This window comes from Argiope bruennichi, chromosome 9, assembly GCF_947563725.1.
Source record: "Argiope bruennichi chromosome 9, qqArgBrue1.1, whole genome shotgun sequence".
Taxonomy (NCBI): Eukaryota; Metazoa; Arthropoda; class Arachnida; order Araneae; family Araneidae; genus Argiope; species Argiope bruennichi.
In genome coordinates, this window is record NC_079159.1 from 74,496,315 (window position 1) to 74,511,168 (window position 14,854).

The following is a 14,854-nucleotide window of genomic DNA, read 5'->3' on the forward strand; positions in this document are numbered from 1 at the left end:
AGTAATTTACTTACATATGTTTGCACTCATTCCTTCTCCCTCCTCCCCATCATGTGCATCAAGATTTCAGAAGCAACTATTTAGAGCATTTTTCAGTCTTTTTAAAAAATCAGTTTAATATAAAGAAACGTTTTTAAAATATCAATAATTTATAGAAAATGTAGGATTACTGAGGAAATGCAACCGCTTCTACTCATTGTATATTAAAACAATTGCATGATAAAGATATATTTAACTAATTTTTTAATGAGACTTTTGAAGACAATATAAAATTAAAATTGTTGTTTTTACTTATGTATAAAGCATTTTTTTTTCAAATATAATGAAATTATCTAATATAATCTAATTTTATATTTAAAAAGCATATACCTATACTTTCTAAAAAATAAAATTAAGTAAAGAAAAAAAAAAGTTTTTTTCTTTCTTATTTTTATGAGACGGATATTCATTTCATAATTTGAAAATATTTCAATTTTAAAATACCTTGGTATGTGTACATTAATTGAGTAAGCCTAAAATTCACCAAAATATGTCATTACATTAACTAAAGGCAAATATAGTCAATTGACTAGCATAACATTTTTAACACTTTATTTATTATTAATTTCAGCGGTTAATTAGTGGCATGTGGTTAATACTGATATCTTGATAAGTATGAGCAATGAATGAATTTTATTTAAAATATTTTATTTTTGCACATAAAATTTATTACAGTCAGTATTTTCACTTAGAAACTTCCAATACAATATTACAACATAAATATATTAATAGAAATTTGATGTATCTCTACCAAAAAGTAATGTTTTCAACCAGTCTATAGGAACTTGCATTCTGAGTCTCCAAGATCCAAGTCGAGTCAGATAAGCTGATCTCCAAAGTAGCCATGATGTAAAACCTTAAATGTATAAAATAAGTATTTACTAAGAATGAAAAAAAAAAATAATAATAATTACTTTGTAAGGTAGTTTTCCATATCTATGAAGATATATTACTTTGAAATATAAACCATAAATGCAATTAAAAAGACCAGAAAACCTGTGCAAAATTTTCAGCCTTAAGCTCTTAAAAACTGATTTAGTCTTTATTGGATTCTTGAAATTCAATGCTTTGGATAAGTTGGTCAAAATGAGGTTAAATTATAAAGGTTTATATATGGTAACTTTATAAAATAGATAAAAGTATGTGAGATTGCTATGCAAGTTTGATGTCTGTGATGTTTAAAATTTTAAACAATAAATTTTAAGACAGAATAAGCATCTATATCAAAAGTAAAAATGCTAGCCATTAATAGTTAAGCTGTACAAAAATTTTATAGTAATTATTATACACATAGTTTAAAAGAAAGAATTTTTGATACAACAACAACAACAAATGCAAGGTTTCTCTAAAAAGAGAATACAAGTGTATGTTTCTCTAAATATTGCAACTAGACATATACTTCCAATTGCAAAGTTTCATAAAAAAAAAGTGGCAATTATATGAAAACACTTTAGGTTCTATGGAATTTGTTAGTAAAAAATTAAAACAAATTTTTTTATGGCTTACTACCCCAGTATAAAAGTGCCAGTAAAATATTTTTTTTATATATATATTCATTTATGCATATATAAAGTTTCATGCTTTTATCAAAAAAATTTATTTGTAGTAAAATGATTTTTTTACTGATTTAAACCTTTTTTACTTTTTTATATATAAAGTACAGTAATCATCAGAAAATTCGAACTCGAGATTTTGACGAATCTCCATGTTTAAGATTTCACTGAGTTTGAAAAATGTCTGTGGCAAAGATAACTCAAAATCGCTTTGATCTTGACAGATGAAATTTGATATATGGTCTTTAGATCAAATTTTAAACAAAGTCCGTTCTGAGGAGGTTTGTCTGTCCGGCTGTCCGAATAAAATTTAACATTATAACTACAAAGAAGAGAGTTTAATAGATAAAATTTGGTACATAGATTTAACATCTACAGAAAGACCTCTATTAAATTTTGAACCAAATTTAACAAATCTGTCAGTCTATACTTTCAGAAACATGTAAATGTGATAACTCAAAAATGCAATCAACTCAAAAACTAAACCGAAGACGCTCTACAGTTTTGTAATTAGCTTTTTCCATAATTAGCACCATTTTTGAGATAGGAATGCTAACTTCATTGTGTATCACCAGAAAACGATGTAAGCGATCTCACAGTGTAGAGCATGGTTATTTAACTATACTTAGACATTAAGTCTGTATCAATAATTATTTCTGTTCTCAAATTAATGTGGAGTAGGACTTAATTGGACATTCAGTACACAAAATTACAGATTTCTATGCTGTTTATCAAGCATATTAAAGAATATTTGGCAGTAAACGATTAGAAAATGCAAAACATTTTGAATAAACTTCTCAGCTGGTAAAAGGTTACTTCTTTCTTTAAAAAATTTTTTTTTCCATATGTTCGAAATATTTTTTTTTAGATGCTATGTGAAGCTAATGGGTTTTATTGATAAATGATACAACATTTTATATAGGATTACATACCAGATTTCAGTCTGATAAAATAAACTAGCATTTTAGTTCTCTCTGGATGTAAAAGCATCTTTTGAAAAGACTGTAGGACAAAAATTGACAGTTAATGACAGTTATATTTGAAACAAATAGGTTTTGATATATACAACTGAAATTCTTTCAAAAACAGCATTTGTAAATACTAAAGAGGTTAAAAAATAAGTTTCTTTGCACCATTTTTTTTAATGAAAAAAAATATATATATATATATAATCAAACCAGAGAAGTTTTATGTCCCAGTCATCATTTTGACGTCAACCTTGCATATGGCATAGTGCCAATAAAAAGTTAAGACAAATAAAGTATTTTGCATCCAGCAAATATGAGGACCACCAGACACCTTATGCAATAATGAGAAAAGGAGGAAGTCCAAATTATATTGTTGTATCAATGAACTTGTGAAATCCAAAGCCATTCTTCAAAAAATATGTTCATGTTTAATAAATAACATTGACAATTCATGTAAATTTGTGACCATATATCAAACAGATTGAGATTGTGCAAATGTAAAAAGTTACAGGAGAAAAAAACATGATCTAAGCAGAGGAATGTGCTTTGACACCACTGACAGCATGAAGATTAGGATGCTTCTACCTTTTTAAACTTTGAAAGTATTACAACAAATGCATCAGTGTCTTTAGTGATTACATAGGAGAAAAAAAACGGAAACATGTTTTTGAATTCTATCTATTATTTATCCTTATTAATAATAAAAATGAAGACATTTGGCATTCTACGGGACATACCGTTATAGGAGAAAAAAAATGGAAACATATTTTTGAATTCTATCTATCATTTATCCCTATTAATAATAAAAATGAATACATTTGGCATTCTACAGGACATACCATTATAGGAAGAAAAAAAAAATGGAAACATATTTTTGAATTCTATCTATTATTTATCCCTATTAATAATAAAAATGAATACATTTGGCATTCTACGGGACATACCGTTATAGGAGAAAAAAAATGGAAACATATTTTTGAATTCTATCTATTATTTATCCTTATTAATAATAAAAATGAATACATTTGGCATTCTACAGGACATACCGTTTGCCCAGTGTTATCCTACTTTGGACATTTAATAAAAATTTAATTTAAAACTAAACAAAATGTTGGCACCATAACTTTCGGGAACATTACAATACAAAAATTATTTTTACATCGCTTTACAATTCAAAAAAATTATCTTTTTTATTAATTTTTTGCTTATAACTTACCCTACTTTAAATCTATTTTTTAAAAATATTTTAAGCGAATTTCATAACAATATATTTCATTACTGAAGAGATACACAAATTAGTATCATTCTTGTTAGTAATATGTCATCTTGGCTTTTTTTTTTTAATACACTTTAGAAGATAAAAATGTGAAGTTACTGGTTATTTTTCCATAATGAATAGGTTTCTATTTAAAATATGCATTTAATATACTTTTTGAAATTTGTTTTACTTATAATTAAGGTTTAATTTTACAAATAAGCAATAATAAAAAAAATTGCCCCTTTTTTTACATACTACAACTTGTTAATGTAATATAGGGTTATACGAATATTTTATCCTTCTTATAGCTTAAAAAATTATTTTATTTTAATGCATTGAATTCATTGCTGAAGAATTTTTATTGAATAATGCCCTGAGCTATTATTGAAATTTTGTAAAATCTTCTGTAGTGCATATAAAATGTCAGTGATAAATGATGCCCCTTTCTGTTCTTATATTTTAAATAAAAATATTTAGCTCCACCCAGAAAGTTTTTTTTATTAGTTTTAAACGCTATCCTTTCTCAAATTAAAATTCACATTTTAAGTGAGATAACAGCCAATTGGCAAGATGCATGGCACAATAAACAGAAAATTATAAAGCTTTAAAATAATGGATGTTACATATCTACCAAATTTTAAGTTCAAAAATATTTTGCCAAGACAGACAACATGAGGAAGCAACATAAATATTTAATTCAATATTTCAGCAATTTTTTAATTCTAACACACTAGTTGATGGCCAAATGTGGTCAGTTAAAAATAAAAACAGTGAGGGGGAAACTTATTTCTTTAACACTGTCTCGAATGCATTTTAAAAATGATACAAAACTATGATTTAAAAAAAAATACAAAGACTAATTAAGAAAAGATTTAAATATTTTTTCTAGTTTTAAATAAGAAGTTTTTTTAATTATCAATAATGATCAATAAAATAATCTTTACCTTGAACTTTAAATTCTGGCAAATCAGTCAAAGCTTTATAATCACCAATATATGCTAACATTCCAGAAGATTGAAAATTAAATGGTTTTATATTCTCTCCTTTTTCTAGACTATTTAATGATTTTGCTAAATATCGTCCTTGACGCTCAGCAACCTATTGAAAGATATGAATTGCATAAAAAAAATGTAGAAATAATAACTAAAAATACTTTGTACTAAAGAATTCATAAAAATTTCAAATATTCAATATGCATTTACGAGTTCAGCAAAATACTCAATTTTACAATATATCTCTTGGAAGATTTTTGGAAGTCAAAATTAAAGCATTCTATGATTGCAACATACTTAAAAAACAAACCTGTGCAGTGCAAGGTAAAGGAGTAGATTCCAGAGCAGCACAATCTCCTAATGCATAAACATTTCTTTTAAGATCACCCAAAACTCTTAAATAATCATCAACAAGAATCTTTAAAAAAAAAATTTCAATCTTTATTTGAAAACACATACAACAGAAATTTTTTACATTCAAATTACACATTTGATGAAAATTCTAAATAATTAGACAAATGTTTTTATATACTAAAGTGTCTTTAAACATAATCTGTGATATTAGACATACATACAACTCAATTTATATACTCTGAATTGCAAAACTACTATTTTCTAAGGATACAATGTATTTTTGTCATATTTTTTAATGACAGCCAAGAATAATAAGCACAAAAAAATTATAATAATTTGGTATGTTTGATTAAAATCTTGTTATTATTATGCAAGAAAAAAATAAACTGTTTGCACATTTTAAAAACTTTTCAATAAATATTATAAGAGTTATTTACTTATATCCATAACTAGTAACAATTGTGAACAAAACAATCATAAAAAGGTTGAAAAATAAATAAAACAATGGATTTCAAACTATGCAAACTAAACTATTTTTACTTTAAAATACAAAAAAAAGTTTAATATTATTTTTGTAGGAAGAGCATAAATCTAAACAAGTCTAAAACTAGTGAATTCAAAATCAAAATGTTCAGCTTAAAAGTGCTAATGTATACAATACGATTTTAAATATTCATTTAAGCCATAGTGCTCAACCAAAACTAAATTCTAAATCATCAAAAAATATTTTTTATTTTCAATAAATAGTGGCAAGTGTTCATATGTTAAAGTTACAATTTTTTTTAAAATTAAACCAAGAGAGATCATATTCTTTTGAAATCAATTAGATTTTCTTTCTTTTGTTGCTTTATAAATTCATCAACTTGCATGCAGAAGTCATGGAAAAACAATTCTTTAAAATTTCATGGGTGTTTTTTTTTTTTTAATTTCTCTTAAAATAGTATAAAAATTGTATAAAACAACTTTTAAAGCCTTTATTATGCAATTTAGAATTGATTATTCTTTTTATTTCCATGACTAGTTATTATTACTGGGATACAGATTATGAAAATTAATTACAGTCAACATGTGGTGGTTTATAAAATGTAATAAAATTTTAATGTACAGTTATACATATTTGTGATATTTACATATTTACATTTTGTGTGTGTGTGTGTGTTTCCATTGTATTGAATAATTTAGTATTTAGTTAACTACTTTTTAATATTTTTAAATTCATACAAGTAAATATTTTTATTAATTTAAGTTTGATATATATATATATATATATATATATATATATATATATATATATATATATATATATATATATATATATATATATATATATATATATATATATATATATATATATATTTCATTTCTTTTTCAAAATGTATACAAATTTTGGACCTAAATTGGACCTTGTGCCAGAAACCTAAACTATACCTCAATGTATACAAATTCACATAACTACAGTAGAATAATAAAATTATCGAAATTTGCTTATCAATTAACAAGAAAAAAATTCAAGGCATAACTAATCTAAAAATAAATCAAGAAGAGATGCATAGCAGTTTGAATTTTTTAAATTATACTTGTGACTGATTTAAAAAAACAAAAAAACATCTAAAATACAAAAAAAAAAAAAAAAAAAAAAAAAAAATGCACACACACACACACACACACAAAAAAAAAAAGAAGCAAAACCTACTTGTCCTTTAGGATTTTTATGCAATTTAATATTTTTTGTAAATGGTCGAGGGCTTAACCCTGTACTCCAAACAACTAAACCACAAGGAATGCAAGAGCCATCTTTTAAGATAATACAATCTTCCTTTACCTCTGCAAATAAGTAAATAAATTATCCTTAGATAGAAAACTTAAATATAAATTTAATCATCTTATAATAGTCAATATTAAGTTTTGGAAAAGAAATTATATGGACAATCTCATAAATTAAGGTTGAATTCAATAATTCTTACAGTTAGCTTTTACATTACAACATTTGTTTTCAGAAGGGGGAAAAAGACTAATAATTAAGCTTATCTGCACTGGTTCATATATTTTCATTTTGCTACTTTTCATCTAGAATACTAGATATTCAGCAAGAAAAAATTATTCATAAAAATAATATGCATAGCAATAAAAAAAATTGAAAAAAAATCAATTTTAATTAAAAATCTGCTAGCAATAATAATAATAGTTGTTATGTCCTTTATGATACTTATCAAAAAATGTTAGTTAACTCTCCTGCTTAATAATTTTGATCTGATTGCTTTCAGATTAGAAAAAATATCTTTTAAAGTGGACATTTAAAAAAAAACACATAATGATATAAAACAATTGTTTATGGATTAACAATGTAAAGCAAAAAATAACAGTTCCATCACTCCAAGGATTAAATGCAAAAACTGGGGAGGGGGGAACCCTAAAAAAAGCTGCTTCAGTGAAATAATAAAAATCTATTAGTTTTGCTGTAAAATACATCTACAGGTTTTAGTAGGGGGGAAAAAAATGAAACAAAGATAATAAAGATGTTACCTACAACAGAAGTTTTCAAAAGAGTGAAATTAGGTCTTTCACTTAATTTCTTTTCAGCATATGATCTTAATTTCTCATCAAAACTTCCTAGAATGCTAGCAGCTTCTATTAAAGTTACTTTGAACAATTCTTCACTACTTTGATAAAGTCTTCTCACATCCTATTGAGAAAAGAATCACACAAAATAAAAAAATATTGAGAAAATTATTTTAATAATGTTTTAAAACATACCAAGAAATGAATTTTTAAAAAATTCAAATGAAAGCAATAAAATGTGGAGTGCTATAATTCTATCAATTTTCATAAGTAAACAAATATAAAAATTTAGCTATGTAATCAGATCAACATACAATATGAAAAAAATATGAAGATTCAACTCCATTAAAAAAGCTGGTTTACATTTTGACAGATGGATTCCTAAAAACTATCATGAATTATTTTTTGTATTTTAACCCAGTTTTACTTATATACCTGGCTTTGCTCAGGACTGAAATCCTATTGTGAAATATTTTTAATGTAACAGCAGATTTTGTATAAAATATCATACGAAATAATTTTACGTTTGCTTTAATTAAAATGAAGATAGCGACTGAACCAGACGATTTTTAAAAATCACATATAATTAATTTTCTTGGTGATTGAGATAAACTTTGTTTTAAACATGGTTAAATTGCTTACTTTAAGATCAATAAAAGTATTACTAAAAATATATATATTGAAGTAAAAGAGAAATTTTTAAAATAATGGTGCAGAATTTTAAGGTACGAGAAAGACAAAATTTTTATTGTTTTCTAATTAATTATATATTAAAATTTTGTACTTTGAAAAGTTAACAATATTCTTTAACAACTCTAATACATTAAGTGTTCAAATTTGGTTGAATTTATAACAGTTGTTTAGGGGGAGATGCAGATCCTACACAGCTACAATAACTTTTATTTATATTAAGATAAATGCTATAAAAGAATCGTATTAAATAATAAGAAAAAAAATTGCCTTAATTTCATTCCCAATTTTCTCTTTTTAAACATTTTTTTTAACAATCATTTACAAACTGAATAAAATGTTACTTACAATTTTCATTCTTTTTTTTTAATGCATAAGCTATGTCTTACATTTTGACACTTAAATTCACCAATTTAACTACATTTCAAGAAAAAGAAATTGAATTAATAATAATTTAACAACTGAATATTAAACAATAATAAAAAATAACAAGCCATAAATGATTCCATAAATATAATTAGCCTAAATAAATATAAATTATATTTAAAATATCTCATTTTGCAAAGGGTAGATACATTTAAAGACATTAAAGGACAAGCATTTTGAATTTAAGAAATATAAGTAACACAATTAGTAATGCAGTAATAAAAATCCATCCACACTTTATGCCAACAAAAGAAATTAAACAACTTTAAATTTAATATAATTCTAAATCTTAGACAAATGAAATATCTATATATATATATATATATAAACAAAAACCAACAAAAAAAAAACAACAATGGAAATAAATAATAATGCAGGCTATGAGGGATTTTTTAAAAAATTATATTGGTTTTCTCTGCATAAATTATTTTATATATATTCCTTGCTTTATATATATATATACACAAAAGTATTAAAATCAAGTTAATAGGAAAATCAAAAAACCAAATAAAAATTAAACAAAAAAATATAAAAAAGAATCCGGCCTGAAGACTTTTTCAAGGGTCTCCCTCAGGCAGGGATTCAAAGAAAGGGATTTTTTTCTGTGAAGGAAATGCAGACATAGTCTAATAATGATTCCTTGTGACCCGAAAATCCCCTGAAATTAGGCCCAAGAGATATACCATTTTAACAGAAAGGAAAATACAAAGCAACAAATTAGAAGAAAATAACCACAACAAAGTAAAAATATAATAACAAAAATAACAATAAACAAAAATTACCATAAAATAGCACTAAAGGGAAAACGAAAAGGCAAGAAACATACCATCTGCAGTCAAGGAAATTTTAAGCTATCAATTGTGATTCCCGCTTTTTTAAAACCACTAACGGTAAAATAGCGAACGGTAAAGTAGGTAAAAATTGTAGGCTCCAAGCACCATCTATTGAGTGATTTATTATGCAAGGAAAGTTCTATTTTTATTAAAGACAAAGGATTAATCCCAAATCATATCTTGTTTAATTAAAAAATTGACATTACAGTAATTTCTAAGAAATTCATTTTTAATTAAATTTTTAATGAGGTTGTTAGATGCTTCAATATAGGAATTTTTATTATTGCAAACCCTTTTGATCCTGTTAACTTGTAAAAAAATTAGATTTTTGAAAATTTTAGAGTTTAGATTGGAATGGTAATTACATAGTTTAGTTATTTTAAAATTGAATTCATCCCTTTTATCGTATATACCAACTATTGTTTTATCATTAGCAATTTTGATTTTTAAATCCAGAAAGGTAGCCTCAAGTTGATTTTTATTTGTTTCTGGTTACGAGGATTTTCGGGTCACGAGGAATCATTATTAGACTATGTCTGCATTTCCTTCACAGAAAAAATCCCTTTCTTTGAATCCTTGCCTGAGGGTGACCCTTGAAAAAGTCTTCAGGCCAGATTCTTTTTTATATTTTTTTGTTTAATTTTTATTTGGTTTTTTGATTTTCCTATTAACTTGATTTTAATACTTTTGTATCAATTCATCTGTGTTTTAGAAGTAGCTGCAGTTGCACTCTCTAATTACTATGAAGTTCTTTTTTGGTTTTAGTTTGAATAGGTAATAAATTTTAGTTGCGATTTCGAAACTGTTTTGTTTCATTTTCATTTTAGTTTCGTTTTCAAACTATTTCTTACTTTAGATTGGTTATATATATAAGCAGGTAAAGAAGGAAAAGAAATTTCCATTAAAAAACATCCTTTACCCAATTTTTTTAGCAGTTATTGAAGAAAATTATTAATTAAAATAAAGTGTTATATGCAAAGAGAGGAAATACACAGAAAATGAAATGAAAGAATTTTTGAAAATGAAATTAAAGGATTACTAAATCAAACATTTAAAATAAGGCTCTAAATATAAGGAGATATAAAAAATCAAAATAAGACATTAAAAAAACAGCTATTAAATTTTGAAGACTGGATAAAAAAAAAAAGTTTAATTTTAAAGGTTGAACAAATTTAATCTATTCTTCTCTATCACACACACATTCTTATAAAATAAAACATAAAGTACTAAAAATGTACATCTTACTTCAGAAGAGTAAAATAAATATTCAAATAACAGTTATTTTTATTTAGATAAATCTAATCAACTTACTTTTACTTTAAAATCATACAGTTCAGCTCCAAATTCAACTCCAGTAGGTCCACCTCCAACTATTACAGTATGCAATAACCTTCTGTTTTCTTCGCTAGATAGAGTTGGAGATAAGGCTTTTTCACAATTTGAGAGAATTATTCGACGAATATGCTGAGCATCTGCAACTTCCTAAAAATATGAAATTCTGAAAAGCACTTTATATTTAAATTAATGTTACAGAATATTCATATAAGAAACATATAAAAATATTTTAAAATATGATGTAAAAGATTATGAGACTAGCCTAAATCTATACTACATTAAAACATAGGTAAAAATGAAGAAAATTCAATTAGTAAGAGATGAAATCAAAATTTATGAAAAAATAAGTGCATGCTAGAATTTAAGTATGCCAAACTTATTTAAAACTACAAATAAGAATTTAGTAACATTCCATGTACTTAAATTTAATATGATGCAGTTAAAATTATAAATTAAAAATAATATTAAAATCATAGATATTCATTTCATTTCTTTCTCCCTATTTCATGATTTTGCAATTTTTGAAATTCCCAAACCAGTCTTAAGCAAGGATTAAAGGTGGTGAGGATTAGTAGACTCTTTCGGTTTAAAGTTTAAAAAGTTTGTAATCAATTTCTGTGAGAATCGTAGCTAATTTGTTTCTGTTTGTAAATTCATATTTAGTTTCTTTAGAAGGATTTCAAAACTTTAAATCCAGTTATAATTATTAATACTATTTTCACAAATGAATAAAGGAATTGTATTTTTTTTTCTTCTTTGCAGCAGTGCAGGAAATTAAATGTACTAAAAGGAAATCTTTAAAAAATAATAATAATAAGTATGACAAATAAAAATAATTTACTGCAAAAAAAATAAAAGTTTAATTTTTATTACAGCATTTCCCTATGCTAGGGAGAGGATTCTCACAATTTTTTTCTTCATGTGAGTACTCAAAATGGTTTTAATCACAGGAAATTCTTCTAAAACTCTTCAAAATAATTTTGCTTTTTTTTATTCAAAATAATTTCATTTCATATAAATAGAATTTTGAAACTGTCTGAGATATTAATTTTCAGCATAAAAACAATTTTTTTATTTGTAAAATAAAAGCAGAGTGACTATAGAAGTAATTAATAGGAAAGGAGAATATCAATATTGATACTTCATAATTAATTTTTAAAATCACACAACTTTTATTGATTTTAAGAAATGACAAATGTTTTGAAGAATTTATGATTACAAATAAATAAAACAATAGGCTTAAATGCTTGTGTTATTGTCTTTCAGATATTGAGAATAATAACAATATTCTGACATTGTGCGACATTTTTTATCTGGAGATTTTTACTCCAAAAGTTCATTTTTATATATAATAATTTATCAAAATTAGGAGACACCAGCAGAAGAGGTCTCCCCAAAGCTTTCTTCCATACTATCTAATAAAGGTGTTATCCCAGAGTTATGTCTAGTACGGTATTGGCGAACAATAGTTATGAAATATTGATCTTCAGCATGAATTTGACATCTTTCATTAATCTAACGCGATCTTGGTGATTAATCCCTGGCATGTGGTTAATATTATTAAAAAATTAAATTTTTGTTTTAGATGTGTTTTGAAGTAACTGAGACCAAACTTTGATGCAGAATTACAATTGCAAAATATTTCACTAAATTTCATATATTGATTTAAGACTTCACATTTTAAAGTAGTTGTATTTATATGTTTGTGAAGACATGTGCACAGACTAAAAGATAATCACTTTACAAATTTGTTAATAAGTTTGATAGATATCTACAGTTTAGACATTAAATCTACGTATCAAATTTTATACATCTCCTAAGTTTCATAGTTGACATGTTAACTTATCTGGTCACAGACTTCCTCGGAGTGGAAAAATATAATATAATATATTTGCTCAAAATATAATAAAAATTTACAAATTTGGTATAAAGACTGCATACAAAATTCCATTTATCTAGATCAAAGCATTTTTTAGTTATGTTTGTCACAGACAGATAGACATATTCTTTCTAAAAATACGTTTTACAAACTCAGGGAGGTCTACAGTACGGAAATTCATCAAAATCTTGAGTTTGAACTTTTTAAAGATTACTACGCTTTCTCTACACTAGATATTCAAGAAAGTAAAAATGCATACTACCTAATTTTTAAATTTTGTAACTTATTATTCAAAAATAGTCCTGTATTTTTTTACAGTAAATTAATTTTAAATGAAACTATCAAGCAATAATAATAATACACAAAAAAAAAATATTAATTTATTCAGAAAAACTTACTTTTAAAAATGATGCATATTTTTCAACTCCAGGAACTCCAAATGTATTACTGACACAGCCAACACCAATTATTAATTTATCATATGGAACACTAAATTGTGAATTTTGATCTAACACACTTCTACAGAATACTGTCTGAGTGGATGTATCAAGCTCTTCTGCATGTGCCAACATAAAATCATTTGGATCTTTGAATCCAATATTTCTTATGGGTTCAGTAATTGATCTAAAATAAGAAAGAGAAGCAGAATGAGACAAAGATTTTCCTTTCAGTACTATACGGTAGATTCAGGCATTTTTAGATCTAGAATAAAAAAGGAATAAAAGGAATAATGAACACTATGAATAAAGGAGGAAAAAAAGAAGGAAATGCAAATTATTTCTTAATTATTATATCATAAAGAATTGCATATATTGCAAATAAGAAAAGCAATTATCAATAATTATGAATAACAAAATTAAAACAAAACAAAAAACTATATCAGTTGATAAAAAAAAATTATATACACAAAATCAATACCATGGCACAGTTATTTAACACAATTGTAAAGAATAAATCGTTGATTTAAAAAAATACTCCTCTTAGGTATTTAATCTGTTAAATTACAAATACGTTATTTAAATTATTGAGAAATACTTTTTAAAATCTTATTAATCAATTAATTAACTAATCAATCAAAAAAATAAAACCCTAAAAGTTTCTAAAATGTAATTATTTTTGTGCTGCATGGAAAAAAAATCCCCCCTTTTTCCCCCCAATTATATCCGTTTAAACAAGCATATACGTGCTCATAATACATGCCAGAAAATTTTATTCTCTATCAACATTTTCATAAGAACATCATGACTAACATCATAATATAATTTTTTTTTAAAGTACCATAGTATATAAAACATCATCAACAGTAGCGATTTATGGACCTGAAGACTAAGACTGCAAAATTTAATTTGCTTTTTAAACGAAATTATTTGAAATGCTATATCAGAAATAATACCAAACTGATCAGCACAGATTAGAAATAATTTTAACATGTATTATTTCACACTGTCAATTTAAAATATTATATTCATCTAGAAATCTTAAAAATGAATTAAAATTAAGAATAATTTTTATCTATAAGCTATTATATATTAATCTTATTATCTTACCGAAATTCGAGCGTTCCCACAGCAGTGCTACAAAGTAACGGAGTAAATAAAAAATGATTTCGAGGAATAATAACCTTCACGTCAAATAAACGTCTATCAATATTCTTTAGCACACTATAACTTCCCCATCCACTACCTAGGATAACAATTCGCTTCTTTTGAGATGGTGAACTTGATAGATATTTTATAAAGTTTTTGCGAGTTGTTTCAAATATTTTCCTGTACCGGTTCATTATTTTTCAATTCATGCAGTCAACACAAACCCACGATGTACGGAAATATAAATAAACAATATATAGATGCCATTTTTAGATTATTAAACTCGGTATCTAAAAATGGAAATGAAAAAACTGAATGTATAAATAATTCAGCTATCTTGAAAATTAATTTTATTTACTATAATTTCACATTTATTTTGCAT

At 24.9% G+C, this 14,854-nt stretch overlaps 1 protein-coding gene across 2 annotated transcripts; it reads right to left on the bottom strand.

Moving 5' to 3' along the window:
- Positions 1–690: 690 nt before the first annotated feature.
- Positions 691–14,694, bottom strand: LOC129984664 (uncharacterized). 2 transcript variants are annotated; one of them, XM_056094591.1, is made up of 9 exons: positions 14,434–14,694; positions 13,285–13,510; positions 10,984–11,154; positions 7,688–7,847; positions 6,858–6,988; positions 5,121–5,228; positions 4,763–4,916; positions 2,525–2,594; positions 787–895 (listed from the first exon to the last, which is right to left on the bottom strand). In XM_056094591.1, exons 1-8 carry the CDS (start codon positions 14,664–14,666, stop codon positions 2,557–2,559), a joined length of 1,221 nt encoding a protein of 406 aa, XP_055950566.1. In that variant the 5' UTR covers positions 14,667–14,694; the 3' UTR covers positions 787–895; positions 2,525–2,556. The 2 variants fall into 2 exon arrangements, with proteins under 2 accessions (XP_055950565.1, XP_055950566.1); XM_056094590.1 differs by lacking the exon at positions 2,525–2,594 and having other exon boundaries at positions 691–895.
- Between the last annotated feature and the right edge of the window lie 160 nt (positions 14,695–14,854).

Coding starts and splice junctions, on each gene's coding strand:
- LOC129984664 (XM_056094590.1), bottom strand. CDS start 14,666: ATGAACCGGTACAGGAAAATATTTGAAACAACTCGCAAAAACTTTATA. Junction 7,848..10,983: donor TGTATGATTTTAAAGTAAAA/GTAAGTTGATTA, acceptor TTTTCTCAATAG/GATGTGAGAAGACTTTATCA. Junction 896..4,762: donor GCCAGAATTTAAAGTTCAAG/GTAAAGATTATT, acceptor TATACATTTAAG/GTTTTACATCATGGCTACTT.